Source organism: Condylostylus longicornis, unplaced genomic scaffold (assembly GCF_029603195.1).
Source record: "Condylostylus longicornis isolate FDR11 unplaced genomic scaffold, ASM2960319v2 ptg000048l, whole genome shotgun sequence".
In the NCBI taxonomy this organism is placed as follows: domain Eukaryota; kingdom Metazoa; phylum Arthropoda; class Insecta; order Diptera; family Dolichopodidae; genus Condylostylus; species Condylostylus longicornis.
Genome location: NW_026578017.1, coordinates 3959845 through 3979974, shown reverse-complemented (window position 1 = coordinate 3979974; position 20130 = coordinate 3959845). Strand labels below are relative to the sequence as shown.

The following is a 20130-nucleotide window of genomic DNA, read 5'->3' as shown; positions in this document are numbered from 1 at the left end:
GTATATATGTATTCAAGGGGTTAAACTTCTTTCTTCACCTTAAAATTTAGAATTACTTAATGCATTACTTCTTAATACTTAATTTACTTAAACGCTATTAATAGAACGTGTAATAAAATTAAAAAGTGAATTTTAAATTCAATTTTAATGAATAAGAATTTTGAAAATTCAGTCCCTGAGTGATTTAAAAGCTAAATTATATTATTAGCGTAAAAGTAAATGCATAATTAGGTTCAATTCAATTAAAAATATAAAATTAATTTTATATAAAAGAATTTTTTTTTCACAATCATTAAACTTTTTTTTTGTTTTCACTAACAAAATTTAATTATAATATTTGAACGTTAATTTTCCGCTTTTGTTTTTTTTATAAGTAATTGGAAATGTTGTTTTAAATTGGCACATGATTTTGCAAGTGATCATTTCTAGGTCTGTACTGAGTGCAAAGGTCACTATTGTTTTGAACTTTTAAAGTGGCCATCAAAATTCTTTGGTTTCAATAAATTTGTTTTTGTCGTTTTAGGTGGAAAATTGTCGTTTTTGCTATGGAGAGAAACGAAAGAAAAAGAGGAAAATTGTTATCAGAAATTCATATTACACTTTTCAGAATATGTAATATCAATTTCTGATCATAAACTGTAAGCATCAATACATCTAGCAATACATATAATACCAATTATGTATACTTAATGTAAGAAATTTAAACATAAATATTTTTTTGACGCTAAAAAGTTTTCAATTATTTGCATATTACAAAAATTCTTATCTGCACAATTTACGGTAAAGTTTAATCAACATTTGCTTTGAAGTTAGCTAAAAAGAACTAATTCGACACCGTTTTGAGTTAAAATAATAACACTTAGAATCACAATATGATAGCGCAAACAATAAGAATTACCATGTCAAGGGATTTAAATGGAAAAGTTAATGCCGCTTCCTATAATCAATCTTCATTCAGTTGGGATTAAAAATAAGAAAAGGAAAACTTTCAAATACCTAATTTTAGGCTTTGTGTCTGCCTAAAATTTTGTACTTTTTTAATTTTGTTTTATCTTTTATTTTGTCTACTTTTGTAAACACATATGTAACGATGCAAAACATTCACGATTATAAATAGTTTTTAAAAAATTTTTTAAAATACTCGATTTGTTTTTACTTACGATAGTTATGTGTTGGTGACAAACAAGTATGTACATATATGTATGTCGGTTTTATATTGTAGCAAGCACACGTTGACAATTTATTTCGACTTTAAATACAATTTCGGATTTCGCTAAATTCATGCAAATACATTTTCGGAATTTCTACGTACATGTATGTACACATATATGTACATATATGTACGTATTTAGTGTTTATTTATAGCTAAATTTAGGGAAACATTTTTTAATTTTTCTTATTCAAGTTATGCAATATTTAATAATTTTTTGCATTGAGTAAAAAATACCAAATACGAGTAGAATACTTTTTTTTTAAATTTAAATTTTTGACGCTTGTCAAAGGATTTAAATAAAAAGTTAATGATATTTCCTCAAATCAACCTTCCTTCAGTTGGGATGCTTTGGGCTTATTTAATTTTGTTTTATATTTGTTATAATTTTACCATATATCTGATTTCATGCAATTATTGTATCAATTTTAAAGTTTTTGATGTTTGTGTTTAATTTTGTATCATGATGAATTTTCTAATTTGAACTTTTAAATTTAATCTAAACCATCAGTTTAAGATCCGAATACTTGGCCACTTTTAAAAGTTGAATACTTGATCAACAAAATCGAAAAAAGTTATTATGTTATTATTAGTTTAACTCTATCGGTCCGTCCTTGTGTCCGTGCTTCTGTTTACAAAACTTCTACACCTTTTGGGATAGAAACCTGAAATTTTATTTATGTACAAATAAATCCTAGTTTTTTCAGAAACCTATTTCTCTAGAAGTCTAAAAGAAAAATTTTGCCTACCTTACCCCTCTTTAGAAAAAATTAACCTATAAATTCCCGAAAATATCATTTTTTGACAATTTCTTGTATTGAAACCAATTTTTTAAATTCCAAAAAAGGAGAAAAGTATCGACTTGTTTCTTTTATCGTGAGATAGCACATAGTCAATAAAATAATCAATATTAGTAGTTGAGTAAAAATATATAGTTAAATGGCTCTTTTTTTTCGTAGTATTTAGAAACGCTTTATGACATTACTGAAACTTACTTCCGAAACTTATTTTGCAAACAGAAATTTGTGTGTTAAAATATCTCTCGTTGTAAACAAAGGTCATCCATGAACATTTTCTTATTTTATCGTGAAAGCTTTTAAATAGTTTTTAGAAATTGTTAATCTTATGATATATAAATCTGTACTTATGCTAGTAAGTATACGAATTTTATCATTGAAGAATTAATAGATGTTTCTTGGTACACTGCACCGTAAATAATTATTCAACAGTAAAAAAAAATTAAATCTATAAATGAAATGGGTCAACTATAAATTAAAATGCTTTTGTTTTGCAGCCATTGTTTAATTTTCAATTTTTTTTCTTATTGTCTCTTAACTGCATTGAAATCGAAGTTTTTTTTTCCATATATTCCGGTTAATTTTTATTTATGTTTGAAAAAAGTTATGATCCATTGCACTCTTTAACCTAAACCTTTGGATTAACATTCTCCAACTTGATTTTTTTTTTTGTTACAAATTTAACTTTATTTGATTAAGTATATACTAACTTACACGGGTTGTTAGTTTTTTCGTTCTATTCATTCGACTATGATTTACATACTAATTGGATTGATATTTAAATTTAAAGACGTATAAAACACATATTATTATTAAATACTAAATTGTCTATATATACATATGTAACATATATGTGCATATTTGGTTAATAAAGTATTTTCATGACTTCTTTTTGAATATATTTTGAATATTGTAATATAGTTAAGAAAAAAATGAATTCAAGAAGATAGACAAGAAGTGGTTTTCCGGCTACCTACAACTTTTCTTTTCTTTGTTACTTTACTAAGTCTTTTTTCTTATAAAATTTCTCTTACATTAATGTGGTTTTACAGCAGTTTATTATTATTTTTCATTTTTCTTTTGTCGTTTGTTTTATTTCATATGGATGAGAGAGAAAAACAGTGTGTCTAAATCTAACGTTTTTAGGTTAACTGCGTAATGATTATTTAACCATACCATATGTATATAAATATTACTTGTATGTGTAGTAGGAATACTTAAACTATAACTTGTTGAATAAGAATTATGTTGTACGAAAAATCATATTGTAATCCTTGAAAATGCCCTCTTTCCTCTTGAAATTGGGAAATAATACAAATAACGTAGATATTTTCAAAAAATTCCAAGTTTATTTGAACAACAAAAAATTTAAGCAATAACATCAGATAGAAGTGCACTGCTTAAAATTTTGAAAAAGAACAATGCAAATCAGAAAACAGGATCTTTAAACTAGGTATATGTATTTGGAAGGCTTTATTAGCAATTTGAATGCGGTCATAATTCGCTAAGATGCATAACTTGAAGTAATTTTACTTTATTACAGTTTTCAACATAGATCCGTAATTCAAAATTAATTTTATTTTGCAAATTTAAAACTTTTCAATTTAATATTAGTAAAATAGAGGTATAGAACACTTAAAATTATGTTGATGCTGCGAATATGATGCTAGGAAGAGTATATGTATATATTGCCTAAAAATAAATTTTTGTATAATTATTACAATTCGAAAACTATATATTGTGTTTTTACATTTTGATATTAATACTTAATTTTTAGGTATCTACAACAATATAACTTTGTCCAAAAATCGATGTATTTAAGCATAAACAAACCAAAGCTTTTAAATACAGTCGGTCACTCTGTACACATGTTAATAATTTTATAAAATTCTTCTTGCCTACATGCATATACGAGTATAAAGTAGTTCCATATGCATGTGCTGCCGTCAAGTCGAAAAAATACATTCTTATAAGAATACATAATTGTTCTTCATTTTGTGCAGACAAACTGTTTAACCTTTCTTTTTCAAATTTTAGTAAAAAATTTAATAACGGTTTTCCATCATAAAAAACCAACATGAAATTAAAAGATTGCATTAATGTAAGAAGGTTTACGCATTCAAGAATAAAACATCCATTGTTGGTTTATGCTTTATTATTTGTAAAAGAGTAGCAACTAGTCTTGGGAAACAAACTGGTTAAGAAAGTTAAAATTTCAATAACATATTGAATTAAATTAACAGCATATGCCCAAAACAATTTTCTTTTTGTATTTTAACAAAGTAGTTGCTTATTTTCTGTTCTATACTTTTAAAAATCTAAATTTTTCTGTAAAAAATTCACAATTATACGCAAACAATAGCTTTTAAACTCCTGAGTCCTGAAGTTCGTTAAGTTCTATATTAGTTTATAAAAGTTGGTTTTCATTACAGAAAATGATAAATTTTAAATTTTTCAATTGTGCGCATATGTATTTAAATCCCATTTTTTCAGTCTTTCATTATTAATTTGTAATTTTTCTTACTTAATTTATTCTTTTCTTTTTCAGAATTTTTCGAATTGGCGGAATTACTTTGATAAATTATTACAATATACAAAATTATAGAGGTGAAATATATTATTGTATAGCTCTCGCCACATTGTAGTTTTGAAACTAACTAAATTATGAAAGTTTAAAAAATTTTATTGTGGAATCTTGTAGTAATATTATAGATATCTATACTTTTGCCTACAACTTTTGGACACTAAGTCAATTAAAACTAAAACAATTTGTGGTTCAACATTTGACGACAACCAAAAAACAAATTCAGAGGAAATAGTAGAATTGAACAGGATTAAAAATTAGATAAATGTTCAGTTTAATGCCATGATGCGGTACTCAGAAATTTCAAGAGAACTATCATCAGACAGTCTGAGATTTGCAGAAGTGAGCACTCCTTTTAATTTAATTATTTAATTAATAAAGTATAATATTAATTTTCATTTATTTAATTAAAGTATTTATAATTTTTATTATTCAATTTTTTTTATTGTTAATTAATTATAGAACAGTGAAAATTATATTTATCGAAATTTACGTGACGAATCACCAAATAGCGACATATCTAACAATAGTGGCCCACTATCAAATTCACCAACATTAAAAAATAACACAACAATTAATAATACACCAGAATCTAGGAATAATTTCTATTATCGGGAGCATCGTTTAAGTTCTATTTCAAATAATGGTGGAGATATGGTTGATCAATATCAATGTATGTCACCAAGTAAATCGATAACAATGAAAAATGGTATTAAACAACCATTTCAACAGTCAGACGGTGTAGCTACTGTTTCAACAACAGAAGAAGGAATATTGTCATCTGCATTTTATTTGCCTAGCGGATGCCGATATTCTGACAAGAGAGATAGTAATAAGACATCTAATTCAGTAGTTGCTAACAATAGCATAAACAGCAATAGCACTATTTCTCCTGGTGGAGGTTCATTTCTGAGTCGTAATAACAGCAAAGACTGTGATAACATTTCTGTACGTGGTATAACAATATCTGGTGGAAGTAACAACGGCTCTGGAAGTGGAAAGAGTTCAAGAAGAAAAAATTCAATTGGTTCTGCTTTGGGTTCAGCATGTTTAACGGCGATGTCTTCGTCACCTACTTCTGGTTGTTATTATCATTATGGGTAAATATAATCATTTGCAATTGAATTAAACTGAGTTTTTCAATTTATTTGACTTTATTCTTTTGTTGAGTTAATTTTTATTTTGATAGGAGCAATAACTGTAACGTGTATTGCTTTTTACGTGGCTTTTACGTAAAAAGTGTAGGTTTTAAATGTATAGTAGAAAACATAGTTTTTAAATTTTTGCCCTATACCTCTGCTTTAATCCTAGTCCTTCAGAAAAATGTAAAGAGTTAATTATAAATTTGATAACATGAAAAACTAAGTGAAACAATAGTGTAGATTATTTCAACTTAAAATAAGAAAAAATCATTGCCTGGAATAAAAAAAATTCAGAAAGTTCCAAAAATCTTGCCCAATTTAAAAGTCCCAATTTTTGATGTAAGAGGCATAAGAGCATTCTAAGCATCGGATCTAATTTCTTCCCTCAGTTTTGTGTTAAAGGGACTGAAAATTCTTTTTTATTTAACATTTCGTTCATTTTGAACACGTAAACAAGATATTATATAAAATAGTAATATAATACAAGGCATTATATAATATAATTAGTGATTCATTTTAAATTTTTTCAGATTTTAAAATTTTGTTTGCCGAATTTGGCTTTCCAGCTTTTACTCTCAAAAGAAACCGTTCATTTAGGTACAAGATAATGTCTAGAGAAATTGCAAATTTGAACGCTGAATGGAACTTAATAAACTTGTTTTACGCATTCTAGTACAAGTACGGCTGAACTTTTCCTCAAATTTAGTATTTCTTATTCACGAAGTTAAAAATATATAATAAAATTTGTAAAGTAGAATTTCAATTATATTCGAAATGTCTTTTGTAAATTAAAATTGAGTTGATTTGAAATGAAAAAAAGTTCATTTTGAAATGAAGAAACATCACAAAAAGGTTCCTTTAGGAATTAGAAATATTTTACTACGTGGGAGGTCAATTAAAATGAAAAAAAATTACATAAGTAACAATTTTGCCCGAATAACTTTTGAACGGATATTTAATTTTATTTTAGGTCAACCCCACCAGCAAAAACTCAAAGTTTGCCACCGAACGCTTCTATAAAAAATTATGATGAAGTTATTATGAGTGCATTGAGGGTTTCTGCTGAAGAACTGGCAAATCAAATAACACTTTTAGATTTTCCATGTTTTGCTGCAATACAACCCGACGAATTAACAAGTTGCGCTTGGACTAAAAAAGATAAACATGTAAACACACCAAATATTGTTGCATTTACCAAACGATTTAATCACACAAGTTTTTGGACTGTGCAAGAAATTTTAAGTGGAGATACGCCAAAATTTCGGGCTGAAATTTTGACACATTTTATTAAGGTAAATATGTCAAACACTATAAAAAACTTACGCTTCACATTGTTTATCTTTAAATGCGTTTCTTTTTTCAAATCATAAATAGTTTTTGTGATTTATTAAAGTCTTAAATTTTAATTTTTAGGTTGCAAAAAAACTTTATGAATTGAATAATTTGCATTCTCTTTTTGCTATAATATCAGCAATGCAATCAGCTAGTATATATCGCTTAAAGAAAACTTGGTCCTGTCTTTCTAAAAAAGACAAGCAATCATTTGATCGTTTAGCTGATATTTTTAGTGATCAAAATAATTGGGAAAATTTGCGTGAATATTTGGAAAGTTTACGTTTACCATGTATACCATATCTAGGGCTCTATTTAACTGATTTGATTTACATTGATTTAGCGCATCCCCATTCTGGGGGACTAGAACCAGAACAAAGGCGTAATAAGATGAATAATATATTGAGAATGATTTCAAATTATCAACATTCAGATTATCGACATATTGTACCAATTGAAAGGACTCAAAAATATTTACAATCTATAAGATATATTGAAGAGTTGCAGAATATATTTGAAGAGGATCAATACAAGTTAGTGCAAGTAGAATATAAATTTAATAGAATTTGGTTTGAAAAGAAGTAAACAAAAATCAAACCATACCCTAAGAAATATAAGAGAAACACATTTCGTATTTAATTTTGCACAAAAAAAATATAAAGTATTTTATAAACACTCAAATATTTAAATATTTGAATAAAGTATATTCTCTTATATTATTCAGTTTTGAAATTAAAAATTGTCCTTTAATTTTTTTGAAATGTTTTTTGTTGATTACATATGTATCCATATATTTTGCTATATTTTTACAAACAAATTAAAAGTATGAGAAATAATTTCAATTGTGCTATAAAACTTGATTAATAATAAAATTAAAAGCATAAAAAAATATTATTAATTAACTATGTTATAACATTATTAAGTAATTAACATGATTATTTATTGTAAAAATATTAATTTCTTTTTTCATTTTTAGGAAATCTTTGAAATTGGAACCATCATCGTCTGTTCCTAGCTCCTCATCTTGTAGTTCAAAAGAATCATTTAATGTTGATGCAGCTCCAGCATTGGCATGCTTAAATTTGTCACCAGCAAAAACTGGTTCTGTCAGAATATCAAACACCGGAGCTCAAAAATTCATTCCAGGACATCGAAAATGTAGAAGTTTAGGTTCAAAGTAAGTAATACAATAAAACTGACTGAGCTAATCTATCTTTGAATTTGTCTTATTTTATTACTCAGAAAATATTAGAGAAAAGGATGTAGATATAATTATCATTTTTATTGTTTGCCATAATTTCATTTATATTTCATAAAAATTCATCTGATTATTTTTTAGTTAAATTCAGAGAATCAAATCAATTAATATATTTATTTAATAAATATACATACATACATACATATACTACATAAATTTAATATAAATTTTGAAAATATATTCATAATTTAATTGAAAATTAATTATATTTTTCTTTGTTTTGTTTTCTATTTCAATTGTAATAATGTATTTTTGCTTATATTTGCCAACATTTTATGCGTTTCGTTTTTGATTGTTGTCGATGCATTGATACGAATAATTTTTTTTATATTGTATTAAACAAAACATTTATTTTTTTAATTTTATATATTCAAATTAAACGAAATTTTAAATATTAATAATCCCACATACATACATACATATATACATGCATATACATAGATTTCGTAGTACAAGTTTACCTAGAAATTTTTATCAAAAATGTCAATGCCCGATAATAATTATTGCACCTGGAATTGGTACTATTTCGAATAAACGATGCAAATGTCGGTGAGTTTTAATTTAAATTTGCAAAAAAAAATATTAAAATTATTAAAAAATTTTTACATGTTATGTACATATATACTGTTAAAAATATTGTTTTCTTTTATTATATGGAAATGAAATCTTTTTGAGATCAAAAAATATATTATATGTAGATATATTGTTGTTGTAAATAAAAAACTGCAAATTGTTATCAAACTCTAAAAAATGATTGTGTTAATTTTATCTTTTAATACTTTTCACATTTCTAAAAGTTATTTTTGTCTTATGCATACAAAGAAGAATTTGATATGTAATCACAAAATTAGTTGTTTATTAAAATTAAACTGTAGAATAAAGTTTCGATATATCACCCGAAGTTTTATAATACATTCTTTTGGATTTGAATTATGTTTATCACGCATGATCTTAGACAGAAATTTATCCTTGCGGATTTGGAAAAGGTTATGTCCTTTTGTGGCTCTTGTCCAATTTGTTATAAATTTTGAAATAACAATTTATTTTTAAATTAAAACTCTTGTTAAATTTGAGCATAAGTTGAACACATTGGTTTCAATAAAATTTTTTTCAAGTTCGAAGTTCTCGTAAATTAGTTTAAATTTATATATTCTTTTAGTTCTATTCTAATTTTACATGTATAATGCACATGTAATTTATTTCCAAATGTTATGATTAAATTTAAAGATCCAGTATTAATTCTTTTTTGGATTTTACTTTCATTGCAACGTTAATCTAATTACATATTATATATTTTTTATAATATTTTAAAATTTCAAATTATATGTTTTGTTACATAAAAGTATTAAATTAATATTTTACTCATACTGTTTCTTAACTATGATTAAGCTGTTAGTAAAAAATAGAATTAACAATCAAAAACTATGTTTTCTTAGCGTATAGCGTTTTTGTGTGTTTTTCTAGCAGTGTAAGTTAAATAAAGATGCAACATATTAACAATTTGTGTTTAAAATAAATAGAAAAAGCTGCTTATTGATAAATATTTGGTGAATAAAAATTGGTTTATTAAAACATGTCGACTACTTATAATATAAGTAAACAAATTAACAATAGAAAAATAAAGTTTCTTATCAATAGCACTGTTAGACGATGAATTTTTTTCAATATTCTGTTTCTCTAAATTTTTTTATTTCATTTACGCTTTGCATATATTTCTACAGCAAACCTTTAATATTCTATAGTTTAAAGTTATACTTTGATTTATTTTTTATTACTTTGTTGAAAAATCATTTAGTTTAAAAAAACATTTTTCTAAAAGAAGCCTGGAATGTATCGAATATTTAAATCTATTATTGAGTAAAATACAACTTATTATCATGTAGCTATATTAAAATTTTATAAAATTATCCTTTTAAAGCTATTTCATTGTCATAATTCTTTATTTTCTTCAATTAAAATGTAAAAGTACAGTCATATTATATGCATACGCTTAAAATAAATTGTTAAATTGAAATTTGCAAAAGTATTCTAAATAATTTAAAGAATGTAAGTATTAAAGTTAAATATTAACACGAAATTTTAGGAGAATGTGATAATTGGCCAAAAGTTAGATGGAAATTACAAGCGTTAGTGTTATAGAGTTAATTCAACATAAATGATTTTTACTTTGAATCCAATTTTTTTTTTTATTTTTTCAATTTGAATTTTGCTTGTAAGAAAAATGCATTCAAGCACTCAAGCAACAAATTTTTGTGAAATATTTTACTTTTTTTTTAATTTATTGCCTTATCATAAAATAAATTACATATTTGATAACTTATTTTGTTTTTCACATCATGTTTTATAACATTTTGTTAAAACATTGCTTTAGGTTTCATTTTATTTCAAATGTTTTGACCTGCATTCTAATTCATGCATATTAAAAATTTTTACAATTTTTCTTAAAAACTAGTGAATTTGCGGGTAGGAATTCAATAAATTCTTATTACTGAAACGATTTAAATGAAATCACCTCTCATGTTCACATGTTGTTTTAAGTTTTTTTTTAATTGTATTGTAGGGTAATTTCTTTCACTCTTTTCGCATAGTACAAATTCCCTTATTTGTACTCTAAAATATTTCGAATAATTAAAGTTTAAAATTTGTTTTTAATTCTTTTTTTTATCATGATTTTGTAGCATTTTTGGGAAGTTCAATAGTACTCATCATCATCATCATCATCCAGAAATTGTTACAGCAGATGGTTCAGAATGTCTTGCCAATATTCATCAATTACCACGCCATTTACTTGATGATTCGGTACTTGAAGATCAAGTAATAAATAGTCACTGTCAAAAACGTCCGAGTAGTGGAACACAACTTGCATCAGATGCAACATCGACTGGAAGTTCTGATGGTGTTTTATTTTCATTAGATATTGATGCTGCAGATTACAATTTTCAGTCGCTAAGTTTTCAAGGATGCGTAAGACGTAAAACAATATTAAAAGAAGGTAGAAAACCTGTTGTTGTATCTTGGCAACGGTACTGGTTACAAATTTGGGCTAATTCATTGGTATATTTCCCACCGAAATCATTTAAAGGTTCTGAAAGAACAGACTTTAAACGTGAGCCGTGTAAAGTCTGTCCATTGGATGGTTGGTCGGCTCAAGTTTCAGACAATTCAAAACACAAAAATACATTTGAATTATATAATCCAACTTTAGGTACCGTTTATAAATTTCGTACAGATTGTGTGAATATGACCGAACGATGGGTAACAGCCATTTGCAAAGCGTCATCCAAAAATTTTGAGAGACCACTACCAGCCAATTTAATGTCTTTTGAATAATATTATTTGTAAGCCTGCCTCGACAAGACCTGAATAAAGAAAAGAAAATTATGTGAAACTTGATTAGTTTAATATTAGCTTTTAAATTTTTTTTGCTAATTGTTTTAAAATAAAACTTTATGTGATTTGAAGAGCGTAGTTTAAATACCCTGACAAAAATTCAAATTATTATTATTGAAAATCTGTTAAATCATAAGTTTGTTTGTAAAATTTTCACTTTACATTTTATGATTTTTTAATTGCAAAATGCTTAAAAATAGTTTCGTATTATCGTTTATTGTGTGTGATTTTATAAAATTGCTCTTGAAAAAGTAATTTATATAACTATTAAAACTAGTAAATCGATATTGAATTATTAAATCGAAATTATCTATGCTAAAAAATTAATTATAATGTAACTATTAACAATGTTATTAATGCTATTAGAATTTTTATAAAAATTTTAAATGTATAAAAATAAAAAATCCTTTGTTCTTCATGTCACAAATTTTTCATATCTGTTTTTTAAAAATAAAAATAATAGGCTTAAAATCTTATAAAACTCAATGGTATTATTGTCATCATCATCGACTATCAAAAGACTGAAAAGAAACAACTTGCGTCAAAAAAAATTTTTTTTTGGTTGCAAAGCTTTAAATTTCAATATATTATCTAGTTTTGTTTTACTCTTTAGAAATTCGTTTAAATAAATTTAAATTAATTCATATCATTAATACATACATATATTAAAATAATATAAATGATTCCTAATAGAGGCTTTAATAAAAAGAGAATTATAAAAATCAAAATGAACAATTATTCTTTTTATTGTAATACTGTTAGTTAACGAGTTCAAAAAAATATACAGCATAATAAAGTTTATCCGTTTTTGTCTAAAATTTTTTGGTAGGATTAAAAAATTACTTTTCACTGTATATTAATTTTTAGTTTTGTCCTCATATAATACGCATATTAAATTAGAAAGCAATGATTTTTAAATTTATTTCGAAAAATATTAACTATTATCTTAAGTTTAATGTAAGTTGATATTTCTATTAATATTTGTTAATATAAATCGTTGATATTTAAATTAAAAATTTCGTTAAAATAACTTTTGATATATTCGTATATGCATAACTACTTTGAGCTTCTATCATATTACATTTACTATAAAATTTAAGATAAAATCTTAGCCAAACAAAGCTCTCTCAACGTTTATGTATATAGAAAATTTATTCTATAATGTAACTAAATGCAAGTCGAAAATAATACAAAGAATACTATCATTTAAAATAATTTGATGTATATAAATATATTAGTATAATATACAGATTACAGTTAATTTAAGTTAAAGAATTGTTTTATATACCCGTATATATATCTATATTTATGTATGAATATATTATATAGAATAGTATATGTAACTTAATAATTATATTGAAATATGAATTGTATACACACAAATATACATAAATACATATTTATATTATATGTAGTTACATACTTATATACCTATATAATATATACATGTAGCTATTTATGCATATATTTAAATATGTATATTGAAAAACTTAGAATTATATTTACTAAAATTGTAATTAATCTTAATAATAATTACAAATTTTAAAAAGAAAAAATATGATTTTTTAGTAATATTTGGAAAGTAGTTGCAGATGGAAGCTAATTACCTATTATTTTCTTTTTTTTCAGTTTATGTAAAAATATTGAAGTTTATACCCAACCCGTGTTATAATAAAGACCATTTAAAATTGTCTTTAAAGTTTATATTGTGTTTTGTTTCCCAAATAGTCCTTTATGGTGATTAAATTTTACCTTACAACATTTTTGCGAAATTAATTCAGTTAACATAATTTAAAATCTATTGTTGTATAAAAAACGTACATTATGCGACAAAAAGGTACTGAAAGAATTATGCACATATGTGAATTTCAGATTCATTATCATTATGTTTAATATGACATCGCATAAAAAATATAAGTAGAAAGTAAAAAATAAAAATTTTCATATAGACAATAGATGAAGATGCAATGGAAAAAACAAAAGGATTGATTACCCCAGGTGGTAAGCCATAGTTTGGTAAATCCACCCTCCAATGAGGTCGGTCCCACGGATTCTGGGGGGGGAGCCAACTATTGCTTAATTCAACTTCGACGTCGGTAACTCCGACAAATAGAATTTCGGGGAGGAGCACATTAACACCGCGTGCTCCTCCCAATGTTAAGGCGTCTGAAGCCATGTCAGGTGAAAACAACCAAAGTGACAACACGGAGAGTCAGATACCTGAGATAAACGTGTCCGAGAAGTACACTGTACGTAGCACGGTTAACCGAAAGGATGATGTTTTAAATGTAAGTCTGTCAGAAATTCAAACATTATGTCAAAAACTTAGAAACGAAATTAAAGAACTAAAAAAAGAAAACGCAGCACTGAAAGCAGCGCTGGAAAACGCAAAAAGAAACAATAATAGCTCAAATAATTCAGAACCACCAAAAGTAGCAAGTGTGCGTACAGCATCTAGCACAAGTGAAGAGGACTTTACTGGCTTTGAAACCGAAGACAGCAACACTAATTTATCTAATTTTTTTAATATTAAATCAAAGCTTGCCACGAAAAGAAAGGCCAAAAATCACCCGAAAAACCTATAGGTGTCAGTTCAAAAAAAATAAAAAAGTGAGCAAAAGAAAACTAGTAAGCAAAGTATACACATTGAACAAACCCCATCTCAAAATATTGAGGTAGGAAAAAATGTTCAAGGAAAAGAACAAGCTAAGAACAATAAAAACACAACAGAAGTAGACAGAACGGATAAGCATATTCCACCACCTATCTATGTCTCTGGAATCGAAACCTTTCATTTCCTTAAGGAAGTCACAGCAGATGCAACCAAAGAACCATGTAAATTTACTTTTTTCAAGGATCAGAACTGGAAAGTTAATACTCCAAGCAGTGACTCATACAGGGCTCTTACCGCAAAACTGAATCAACTTCAAATACAATACCACACCAATTAGAGTTGTAGCGAGAGGACTTGATTCGTCTTGTAAGGAAAAGGACATACTTGAAGACTTGTTAATGCAAGGTTTCAACGCCGTAAGTGCGATAAATTTGATAAAAAGAGATACTATCACAAACCAAGATGGCTCCAGAATAGTTAGAAGAATTAAAATGCCAGTGTTCACTTTAACATTCAGCAAAGAAAATGATTTGAAAAAAATCTACAGCATTACTTCGGTTATGGGCATAAAAGTCAAAATAGAACCTATTCACAAAAAGGTCAGCAGAATTGTTCAATGTACAAGATGTCAAGCTTTCAATCATACCCAACGGTACTGCAACAGAAATTATAAATGTGTCAAATGTGCTCAGAATCATCCCTCTGATCAATGCGAAATAAATAAAAGCGTACCTGCTACATGTGTCAACTGTCGGGGCGAGCATCGCGCAAGCTATAGGGGTTGTCCGTTCGCAAAAGATCAACAGAAAAAGAGACTCAAGCTGTTATCTGAAAAAAACTTTCCTTCGCATCAAGAAAAAAAGGTAAAAAGTGCTTCAGAAGACAAGGTTAAAAATACTAAGGACACTATAAAAAGCATCCCAAGTCATAGCAAAGATGTTGAAAATACATATTCGGATATTGTTAAGAATCATAGGAAAAATGAAGAAGACTCGATCAAGGTGCTGTTGAATTATATTATTAAAAGGCTGGACGAACAGGAAAAGTCCTACGAAAAAATTATTTATGAAATAAGCAAGCCAAGACCTCTCCAACTTAAAAATAAGCACAAATAATGACTCGTCCCTTACGTATAACTACATGGAATGCAAACGGATTATTGTCCCGTCTAAAAGAACTTGAAATATTTCTTAATTACTATAATATTGATATCTACTTAATATCCGAGGCACATCTTACTAACCAGTCATATGTTAGTATTTGTAATTTTAACTTCTACTTTACTTCCCTTCCAAACGACGTTGCACATGAAGGTACAGCAATATTTGTCAAGGAAAATCTATTGTCGTATGAAGATTACAAAATTGAAACATCAAGTATCCAACTCACAACAACCTGCATCCAAACTAAAAATAAAAATAAAATATTCAAAGTATCTGCTATTTACTGTCGACCTGGCTTTTCCATTCAGAAAGAACAGTTTGTAGATATATTTAGTCATCTTGATAACAATTTCATAATTGATGGCGACTTCAACGCTAAGCACAATTTCTGGGGTTCGAGACTGGTAACTCCTAGTGGCAGAGCCCTTTTTAACGCTGCAAGAGAAAAAAATTGTGATTTGCTATCAACAGGCTCCCCAACATATTGGCCATCTGATCCAAACAAAAACCTGACTTTTTGGACTTTTTTGTCTTTAAAGGAATTAATAGCAACTTCTTGGAAATTAAATCACATTTCGACCTGAATTCTGATCACACTCCAGTAACACTGACTATTAATGGCAACTTTATTGAAAAGGAAACTGCTCCCCGATTGATAAATAAAAAAACCGACTGGGAGGTATTCAAGGAAAAACTAATATTCTTCTCACTGCCTGGGCACGTAATTCTCACATGTGCACAACTGGACAAAAAGGTCGAGCAACTTACGGCGGATATACAGCAAGCTGCACTCGAAAGTAGCCCTGCAATTAAGTCAAAGAACGTGCAAAAGAGTTATCCTTCTGAAATTGTACAGCTAATCAAAGAAAAAAGAAAGGCTAGGAAAAAGTGGCAAATCGCAAGATGTGGCAAAACAAAAGTTAATCAATTAAACAACAAATTAAGAAAGCTGGTTACTTTCGAAAAACGAGTCCATCAGAAAGTATCTAAGCGAACTGGATAACTATAAAGAAACAGATTACTCATTATGGAAGGCAACCAAAAAAATCCAGCGTCCAAAAATCCAGGACCCGCCAATTAAAAAACCAAACGGCCAGTGGGCGAAAACTGAGAAGGAAAAAGCTGATATCTTTGCTCTTCACTTGAAAAGTGTGTTTAAACCCTTCCCTAAGTTGAGTGTTGAGGAAGATACCAGTTATATTTATAAAAACGACGTGGCAGAAATTCCGTTAACAACATTAGCCGAGCTCAAATCTGAAATTAATAACATCAGTAACAAAAAATCTCCGGGCTTCGATCTCATCATTGGTGAAATCATGAAGAACCTACCCCACATCGCGTTATTAAGATTCAAAGAAATTATAAACTCCTGCTTTAAGTTAATGTACGTTCCTAAAACATGGAAAATTGCAGAAATCATAGTAATATTAAAAACGGGCAAATCCCCTATTGACGTCTCGTCGTATAGACCTATATCGCTGCTGCCAATTATGTCAAAAATCTTTGAAAAACTGTTGTACAGAAGATTAGCTCCCACTATTCAACATCGAAATCTAATACCTTCACATCAATTTGGATTCCGGGATGGTCATATGACTATTCAGCAAGTACATCGGGTAACCAATGAAATTGAATCAGCTCTCGAAGCAAAACAAGTTTGTACTGGAGTTTTTCTTGATGTGTCGCAAGCCTTCGATAAGGTCTGGCTGGAAGGCCTGAAATTCAAAATTCATCGTGACCTCCCATTTCAGTATTATGAAATACTAATCTCATACTTGACGAACAGAGAATTCCGTGTAAGATATGGCGGGAAGTATTCTGACTTAGAAAACATAAGTGCTGGTGTTCCACAGGGCAGCGTCCTTGGTCCTTTACTATACTCTTTATACACGTAGGGAGTCAAGTCACCACAGCCACATTTGCGGACGATACCACACTGCTAGCAGTAGCTGGCAATGTCAATACATCAACTGGAAAGGCACAAGCTGCAGTGGATGACGTTGTAAGCTGGGCAAAGAAATGGCGCATAAAACTTAACGAGTCTAAATCCGCACATGTGAACTTCACAAACAAAAACATTTCAACACTCCCGATCACAATAGACTCTAAAACAATACCATATTCGAATTCTGCAAAATATCTGGGTATGACTCTGGATGCGAACTTAAGATGGAAAGAGCACATAAAAATGAAAAAGGAGCAACTAAATATAAAACCAAGAAAACTAAATTGGCTGTTGGGCAGTAATTCCGAACTGTCTATCCACAATAAAATCCTAATTTATAAACAGGTGCTAAAAACAATATGGATTTACGGAATCCAACTCCGTAATCCATATTGGTTTTAGCACCTGTTGTTGTGCGAAAAAAACTAATGTGGAAATTATTGAAAGATTTCAAAACAAGATCCTTAGGCAGATTGTTGGCGCACCATGGTATGTTCGCAATGATGACCTACATAGGGACTTTAAAATTAGTAGTGTTGGGAGTGAAATCAAAAGATTTGCCTCTAAACATGAAGAAAAACTAACGAACCATCAAAATGAGGAAGCGAAGAAACTGATACATACTGGCAATGAAGTACGCCGTTTAAAAAGGACGAAGCCACATGAACTGGCTCGTCAATAGTTTATAAGTCGTTATATATTTATTAGAGATAAAGGTGTCCTAGTCAAAAAGTATCTTTTGGTTGGAACAATTAAAAAAAAAAAAATATAGACAATTCAAATTTTTACTAAATTTTCTTTTCTTTACAACTTTCATTAATAATTTTGTAGATCAAATATTATACCACAAGGAATCCACAAACATTTTGTTTCGATATTTCATATACATATGTATGTGTATTTAGTCTTAAAATAAAAAAAGTTTTTTTTGAATTAAAAACTTGCTCTTTATATTAAATATTATATTAATTAATATTAGATATTCGCTCTTATAATCCAAATATTTTAAAAAGCACTATTAGGAAGCAGTTTTATTTTTTCCACAAAATATCAAGATTAGTGTTGTAACAGAATTTACAAATTTAATAAGACTGTTAAATAACTTTCAATATATCGTATTTTGAGCAATAACTTTGTTTTTAAATTTAAAATAGTATATTTTAACTTGAAGAATATAGGTCCGCCCCGGTGAGATTCTACCTTGACGTGGTGGGGCGGCTTAAGTATGACCAATGAACTCTAAATCTAAATTGGTTACACTAAACCAATGCAGTCAGGAGCGAGGTCTGAAAACTAAAAGAATCTCAATGGGTATAAAGCAAAGGCATTAACGCCCATCTTCAATAAGTATGCCAATCCCTCAATCCAAAGGTGTTACGCGACCCGTGCCCAGTGGATTAGTTGGTAGTCGAGGGATATACTGGCTACCTTGAACGGAGCCTTTCTGATACCAGGTCACCTCAGAGAGTAGCTATGACCTTACTACGTTATGCGGGGCTCTAACGTAGTTGACCACCCTTTCCCTAGCTATTCGTGGGATCAAACATGAACACATATACAAATACATACAATAAAAATGAAAAACAAACAAACGATCGGGAAAACACCGAAAACTTGAAATGGGAAAACATAAATGAGACAGAAAAGTGCTCTACAGAGGACAGCGCGAGCAAAACGAAGACTGACATCCGAGAAGTTTGTAGAGACAAAACAGAAACTACTAATCCTTCCACATCCATTCCAATGTCAGAAACAAAAAGAGACACAGTATTCGAAGAAAAAAGATTATCCGAAAAAACAAATCAGCGAAAAGGAAGGAATCGAAAGCAATCGTACTTACCACCACTAGGACAACCAGGAGGCTTAGAGGATCCAAGAAGACGTGGGCTTAGTGGAGCTGGGGTCAGGTGGTACTTGCGATTTCTGGAACAAGGAAAAACACCTGAAGAAGCTAAAAGGCTAGCCGAAGCTAGGAAACGAAGCGCAGGCGGAGAAGTTCAGATGAGCGAAAGAGAATATGTGCCCACACCCCTGAATGAGCAAATGAAAAAAAGAAGAACCGATATGAGGAATGAAGCAGGAACTAGCACTGCATCTTCCTCTTCAACAACCAATCCGAGGACAAATAGTACTACTGCTACCAAGGCCGTTAAGGTCGCAGTTTTTGCCAAGGAGCACCCTTCAATTATGCTAACTCGACAAGAGCTTTCACGACTAGAAGAAGCTATAACAGATGAGCTATAATAGTTTGAGGGTATACACTTCAAGCCTGGCATGATTCTCGTTGATTGCGTAAATGAGGAAACAGCAGGGTGGCTTATAAAGCAAACGCCTGTATTAAGTACTTGGAGAGGTCCGGCGCTTATAGCAAAAATGGGAGACAACTTCCCTAAAACTCATATAATTACCGTATTTATCCCAAGAAGTGCGGGCCAGGAGTGGAGCAAAACTACTGCAATCTTGCAAGCCCAAAACAGGGGAATACAAACCTCGATTTGGAAAATGATAAGTCAGAAAGAAGACGGAAGTGGACAGGTACTCAAAATTGGGATTGACGAAGCTTCAGCAAAAGCGATTGAAAAGGAGGGCCACATTCTGAAATACCGTTTCGGTAAAATTTCCGTTCACGGACTCAGAAGTGGACCAGGTGAAGGTAGTACATAGACTAAAATAAGAACACAGGCTCCATACGTTA

General features: G+C 28.8%; 1 protein-coding gene across 3 annotated transcripts in view; it reads left to right on the top strand.

The window, feature by feature from the left end:
* Window positions 1–12895, top strand: part of LOC129610773 (ras-specific guanine nucleotide-releasing factor RalGPS1-like) — a 45946-nt gene extending 33051 nt beyond the window's left edge. Inside the window, exons 1-8 of one of the 3 annotated variants that reach the window (XM_055523483.1) lie at window positions 4585–4614; window positions 4709–4933; window positions 5054–5691; window positions 6704–7025; window positions 7147–7598; window positions 8042–8242; window positions 8765–8872; window positions 11002–12895. In XM_055523483.1, the coding sequence (XP_055379458.1) occupies window positions 4874–4933; window positions 5054–5691; window positions 6704–7025; window positions 7147–7598; window positions 8042–8242; window positions 8765–8872; window positions 11002–11653 (2433 nt within the window). In that variant the 5' untranslated portion in view covers window positions 4585–4614; window positions 4709–4873 and the 3' untranslated portion in view covers window positions 11654–12895. Of the gene's footprint in view, window positions 1–4555; window positions 4934–5053; window positions 5692–6703; window positions 7026–7146; window positions 7599–8041; window positions 8243–8764; window positions 8873–11001 lie in introns of those variants that run through there. The other 2 variants (XM_055523482.1, XM_055523485.1) reach the window with 2 other exon arrangements.
* The last annotated feature ends 7235 nt before the right edge of the window (window positions 12896–20130 follow it).